This window comes from Pteropus vampyrus, unplaced genomic scaffold, assembly GCF_000151845.1.
Source record: "Pteropus vampyrus isolate Shadow unplaced genomic scaffold, Pvam_2.0 Scaffold39, whole genome shotgun sequence".
Lineage (NCBI taxonomy): Eukaryota > Metazoa > Chordata > Mammalia > Chiroptera > Pteropodidae > Pteropus > Pteropus vampyrus.
Genome location: NW_011888820.1, coordinates 944,251 through 951,107, shown reverse-complemented (window position 1 = coordinate 951,107; position 6,857 = coordinate 944,251). Strand labels below are relative to the sequence as shown.

Here is a 6,857-nt window from a genome sequence, read left to right as displayed (position 1 = left end):
CACATCTTAACCAAACCAAAACAATCTTCCCATACTTTTTTCCAAAAAAGCAAAGGAAAAAGAGAAAGGAGGAAAAATATTGCCAGGCACTCTGTGTGGAACTGTATATGACTCCATGAGAGCAGGATATATTAACCTAGCACAGTAAGCATTTAAACATTTGTCAAATGACTGAAGACCAGGGATCACCCTGAATGTTCTGCTTTGCATAACCTTCCTCTAAGACTTGACCCATCGGTGAACTGGTGGACTTCCCAATAATCACAGACTGAATTTCCTGTTGCCTCAACAGAATGAGGCTTACGGTCAGATTAATTTTATTTAGAAAAAATAAAATGGCTTTTCTCATATCCCAGAGTTCTTGGAGTAAAATTTGTACATGCCACAAACTTAAGGAAATGTTTCAAACAGATCATTTGGAAAGGAAGGACTAGATCTATAAGAAAAATCTCGGTCTAATTAAAAGAAGAACCCCACTCATGGTTCATAAGATATATAAAACCAAATAAAAAATGTGGGCCAATTATGAGAAATCAGAATATGAGAATGTTAGGACTTAAGAAAATAGTTTAGCTTTGACTTTTTGATGGAATAGTCGAGTGCAGCCCTCGTGGGTTTTGTGTTCAAAAGCAACTATTTGCTGAAATTATTTTTCATTATCTGAGCAAGAAGGGATCAGATGTGAGGTTTAAACCTATATGTATAAAACAGATTTTGAAATTTTTAGAAAAATATTTGTCATCTCCCACTCTAGACCTCAACTTACACAATGTGCTATGAGATACACTACTCTTGATTGCGAAATAACTGAGCTTTAGAATAATTCAGTGAGTTTCTGATTATTAAAAATATATATAAATTTAAAAAATCAACATTAACACCTGCTTAACAATGATAAAATATACTTTTATTTACTTTGTTGAATCAGAGGATCATAAAAAAATTATTGCTAAAGTAGATATCAGGCAAACAGAAAAGTGCTTTAGAAGTCCAGTTACCTTGGAGTTTATTTAAACTAAGAGAAAAAAGTCATAATGTTTTCATGCAATACATACTTGATTCTTTAAATAACAATTGTGACAAATAACAAAGAATTAAGGAATGCTGCACTGTGATCCATACAAAACACCGACATTTGGGGTTGTACATAATTTAAAGAAATGTCTCAAACACGTTTCAAAATACTGATGTAGCCAATATATAGAGGCATGCCTTAGGTGGGCATAGGAATGCAGTTTAGAAAAAAAAGAAGAAACCCACACTGGAAATAGTCAATTCCTTGAAAATCACTGAGCAAGAAAGCAACATTAAACCGCGATACTGATTTTACACAACTTCTATACAGTACCTTGACTTAAATCCAAGAGCAAAAGTTAAGACTCTCCTCCTCTATTTTTGGTAAACAACTGCATGGTAAACTTAGATGACTTTTCCCCCTGGATTTTACCTGGGAGTGGCCTTTTAAATTTTTTATTTAAAAGAGGGCAGGTTTGGCACTTTTATACTGATGTCACCAATGTTAATATTTCTTGGGATCTCAGGAAGATTCATATTCTTTACAGCTGATACAGCACGGGCTGGAGCTCCTGCTAAGCCAGCCTGTATACAGAAGCAAATAAAAGAAAAAGAAAATGTACAACTCAGATGTAGCTCATTAAAAAACACTAAAAATGGAAGACAATGATAAAAGATTTTCAAATAACAAGCTTAGACAAGATGGCAGTTTGAATTGGTATGGGATGGTTACTTTGAAATACTAATCTATAAAGAGAAAACAGTTGACACATTAAAAATATAGTGAATACATGCAATGATAACAATGTAAAGATTTAATACAAATTAAACTGTACTTAGATATTATATACAATATTCAAATGACAAAAGCTAGATCTTCACTTATATCTTGATTTAACTGACTATAAGCATGAAGTATAGTTTACATTAGTTTCCTTATTAAACATCTCTTATAACAATCATGATATATTTTGGGGTTTCTGCTTTTAAAAATGGCATTTATTATTGATACATGCTGTGAAATAAAAACTAAAAGTAGTAGATCATGCTTGGTTTAGTTTCTTTACTTAGGGCTAGCTCCTTAAAATATTTCAAAACAAAAAATTTTTTAAATCATTTTTTAAAACTGTAGAGGCTGAACTTTTCCAGGGAAGTTCTAGAACATTTTTTAAAATCAGGCTTTAAAATAAAGTCTTAATCCAAAGAGAACCGTTTTGTCTAAAAATGAAACTGCAACAAGAGGATCAATCCAACCTTTGGTGCATAAGTAAAAATATTAACGATTAAAAATATTTTGTCATATCAGGTAGATTCAACAACATATGCTTAGTTTAGAAAATATAAATGTAAAGAATGGCATAAATGCAAAAGATAGTGTGTGTATATATATATATTTTTTTAATTTCCAGTACCATTAGTGTACAATATTTGGCTTTCATATGAGTAGGAAAATTTGTAATTTTGAAAGAAAATATACTTAAAAAAATAATGAATATATATAATTTTTTCTCAAATAGCTACATCAACAGTCTTCATATATTAAGGTTTAATTTATATACTAATTAAATTTCATCAAATTTTATTTAGGCTATATAATAAAGTAAAGCCAACAAACACATCTCAATTCAGTGGCATACATCATCTTGCACAAAAGCGGACAACAAAAACAAATCTTCCATTTTGCTTAGATTACATATATGAGACAATGTTTGTGTAATTAGAGACACTAGTTTTAAAGTCCCTTTTTGTAATTTTAGGGTCTTTTCTCTTATGTAATCCTACCTTTTTAATTAAAAAAATAGTAATAATAAAGCTGTTACCTGAGAAAAATCTTGACTGATACAAAATAGGCCAGTGTAAACTATTTGCTGAATAAAGGATACAAACATTGTTAAGCAATGAAATAAAAGCCATGGATTATCAAGTCAGAATTGGAAACAAAAGAAAAATCAGTAAAATAGTATTAATAATAAATATGGTCCACATAGACAATGATAAGGGGTGATATGGAAGAAATACTCCATACCCAATTATAGAATGAATAGGGCTGGGAATTCAATTTATGTAATTTAATAGGGGTTAGTTGTTTTTGATGTATAACTAAGAATTTGATTGACCTCTACATTTATACCTACCTGAAATAATGCAGTTTTTGTTATACCTCACTTCCTTCCCACTGCCCCAAAGATGGAGATACAAACAAATATTACTTAGGGTACCATGAATCATATTCAAAGGGGTCTTTAACTTGATCATTTCAAGTTCAATGTTTAGCTACTGAAATTTAGAATGGTTTAGGACCAAAGAAGAATTCAGGTCAAATAGCTTTACCATCTTGTAGGCTCTCTTCCTTTTATCAGGAAGTATGTTGTCTGCCAAAGGAACAAAAATTATTTTATAAACTTAGACATCCTGGAGCTATTATTATCATTTTCCAGGAAGAAGAATTTTGTAATTTTTTATAAATAACAAACCAATTTGCCTCTATTTTTACTTTGAAATTTCTATACAGGGTACAAATGATGAGCAGACTATAAAAAGCATTGTTAAGATACTTGAATATAAATATTTTAAAAAGCATGATTAGAGGATTTTATAATTAAGAGAAAAGGCAGAAATGTATGTATATGTATGTATATATTTTATTGGATGTTATGATTTATATTTACAGTTAAAAGTTTTTTTCAGTATTTAATTAAACGTAATTGTCAAGAAGTCTTCTTTTCCATATCCTGTACCATGAACAGCTAGCTAAATCAAACTTAAGCAAAGAAAATGAGAATAAAAATTCATCCTGTTATATTTTATTAGAATAAGTTGTTTCTTTGACCAAAGATGGTATTGATTGTTGGCTGCTAATGAGAATACATAAAGTCAATATAACAACTGATTTAAATAGCATATATGTGCCAAGTTCTTCTTACTATGTAAAACCAAAAGAAGTTTCTAAGTACAACAAACTACAATTCTTCTAAAACATAAGCAGCAAGCTATAGACATGCAAAGGATGGTAACTATTCAGAACACGCAAATGAATTAAGAGAATCAAATTATTTCTCAAGCATGTTCAATACTTTTGTGTAGAATATCATGAATTTAAATGTTACGAAATTTAAAAATTGTAATGTGTATGTCAATTAAGTTTTAATTAAACTAGCATTTTAAGAAATCAGATTCTACAGAATATAAAATGTAAAAAAAAATACTAGAAGGACTGATATCAGTAACTAGATATTTAAATGAGCTATCAATGTTTATATATAAAAACTTATGGTTTTAAAAAAAAGGCTTCATGTTACCAGGTAGTCAACAACCCCTAAATTGCTTTAAAATCAATTTCATTTTCAGGCTTTCATGAAAGTGAAGTCTGAAACATTTTTATTAAAGGACAAAATGTAAAAAGTAATTTGCCATTAGGGAATCAGTTCGCTAACACAAGGTATAAAGTAATTTTCATCTTAGTTAAGATTTTTTTTTTCAGTAAGATATACTCAAAGCAACAAGATAACACTCAAATTTTTGAACACTCAAATTTACAAAAATTAAGTTCACGTGACTTGTTAGTAGCAAATACAATTCAAAATGTAAAAATAAGATATTTCTGACAGTACAACATCGTTCTTAAAGATTTAAGATTACACAGTTGACACAAGCAGAAATAAAAGGAATGAACCCCTACTGGAGAAATAACTTGCTTCCATCTATGTTATCTCACTCGAGCACCACCATGGCAAGTAAACTGCAGCGACTCCACTAACGAAAACAAATATGTGAATCCAAAGCAGTTAAAGGTATGAATTGGATGAAAGTATGAAGTACAGTATATAAAAGAATGGTCATGTTTTCTCTCCCATGAGATTAAATAAATTAACAGAATTAAGAGAAAGAAAACAAAATGAAGTCTGCAAGTATACCAAAATGAGGCCAAACAGATAGAAGACTTATACAGACATACTCTCGAAAATTTCAAGCACTGGAATCACAAAGATAGTAATGGATGGATATGATTTGTTTTTTATTTTGTTTTTAAATTGCCAGACCCAAAAATAAACAAAATATGTGCAAGCAAAACTGAAAAAGCATATTACTAAAATATACTTCAAAAAATCTGAAAGCTCCCTTTTCCTCATGCATAAACAATTTACTTTCTCGAAGGAAAAAGTAAAGAATCTAAATATTTATTTCAATTTCATCTAAGACATAAAATACCATCCTACCATCTTAAAATATTTTTTTCGAGTTTGAAATATAGCATAAGAAGATGGTAGGTTGGAATAATTTGTACATACTAAAACCTTCACCCACCCTTCCTGCTGGAAGTTGCTATATGCACATTCATAATTTTGACCTATTAACAAAGTGAAAGAACATCAACATTAATAAACACAGTATTAAATGGTTTCAGACTCAAAATCATTAACAAAATAATGGCAGATTTTAAAAGCAGGTTTTGAACAGAATAGAAAATGTCAATATTTTAATTTCTGAATGTAAAATGGAATAACTTTTAATCTGGGGAATTATGATAGGCTTGCTCTTTGCTTTTTTAAAGGCAGTGCTTTAATACTGCAATTATAAACAGATTAGAAATGTTGATGACAATCCTCTGATGAGCAAGAACAAGGCGTTTAAAAATTTTTTTAATCAAAATTAGAATATTTAAAAATTTTAAAACCTTCTAAATTCTAGTCATTTTATATAATCTTCATTTATAGATTTAATTTCAAGCACAGAATTTGCCTGTGTGAAATAAATATAGCCAACTAATGCCATTCATGGATTTAATACAACTCATTTTGACCATGAGTGATCTCAGGGTCCTCACCATAATTTTGTACATAAAATAACCATATGCATGTCAACATAGAGGGGCAGAACTAACTCACAAGATGACTGTCCAACATCTCTGTCATAGGCCCCCTTTTCTTATTCTACTCTGTTTGAAAATACATACTTGATTAAAAGAAAGCAAGCTAATTACTAGTTCTAGGTGTGGAAGTTAAGAGACCCAAGTGGTTGATGGTTCTTTGCTAGAAAACAGCAATTTAACATAAATTAAAGACAAACATAGAAATTGGCAGTAATTTGGATCAATGAAGTGAATGACATCATTATTTTGTATTCTAGGGATTAATATGGTTCCAGGGACCAAAAGTGGTACCCCCAGCTTCATGATACAGGCCACAATCTTGGGATAAGAAATTTTAAAGCCACCTGTCCGTTGCTGCTCTGTTGCTGCTTCTCAAACACATCCAGAAAGTAATAATTTAGTGGCTAAAAAGGAATGCCAAATTCTCAGTCACATTTTCCTAATTAGTAAGGTAGGTAATCTAGCTTGTTAAATTTATAGATTTTCTTTTTCTTCCATGGGATGCAATAAAGTATTTTTATTTTGAAATTTTTTAAACAGGGGCCTATAAACATTTTCATTTTTCCTGAAATGGCTTTGTACAAAAAAGTTGTTCATTACCATCTACATGGAAATTTTTCAAAAGTAATTCAGTTAACTTATGGTATGAAAAATGCATAGGAAATACCAGAGAAAATTTAGTTTTGTAAAGCTAGGAGTCTATAAAAACATTTCTTATATTTGCCAATATGCTTTGCAAAAATATTCAAGGTTTACAATATTTTATTGAGACTTATTATGGCATGTTTGGATGTCAGAAGGTTGCTATGGTGGAAATCCATTTTATTTTGGTCAATATATTTAATTCCATTTTTTAGAGCATTTAATTCAATTTCAGAAGATTTCTGATCTTGCTTTTTGTTGGACATTTTGAATATGCACCTGTTAATCAAAACTTGTAAAAACAATTCTGTTAAGACTTTAGACCTGAAAA

At 30.0% G+C, this 6,857-nt stretch overlaps 1 protein-coding gene across 1 annotated transcript in view; it reads right to left on the bottom strand.

Annotated features, from left to right (window-relative positions):
• Positions 1–885: 885 nt before the first annotated feature.
• Positions 886–6,857, bottom strand: part of AP3S1 (adaptor related protein complex 3 sigma 1 subunit) — a 59,828-nt gene continuing 53,856 nt past the window's right edge. The window contains exon 6 of the mRNA XM_011358256.2: positions 886–1,599. Coding sequence (XP_011356558.1) covers positions 1,471–1,599 — 129 coding nt within the window. The 3' untranslated portion in view covers positions 886–1,470. The remainder of the gene's footprint in view (positions 1,600–6,857) is intronic.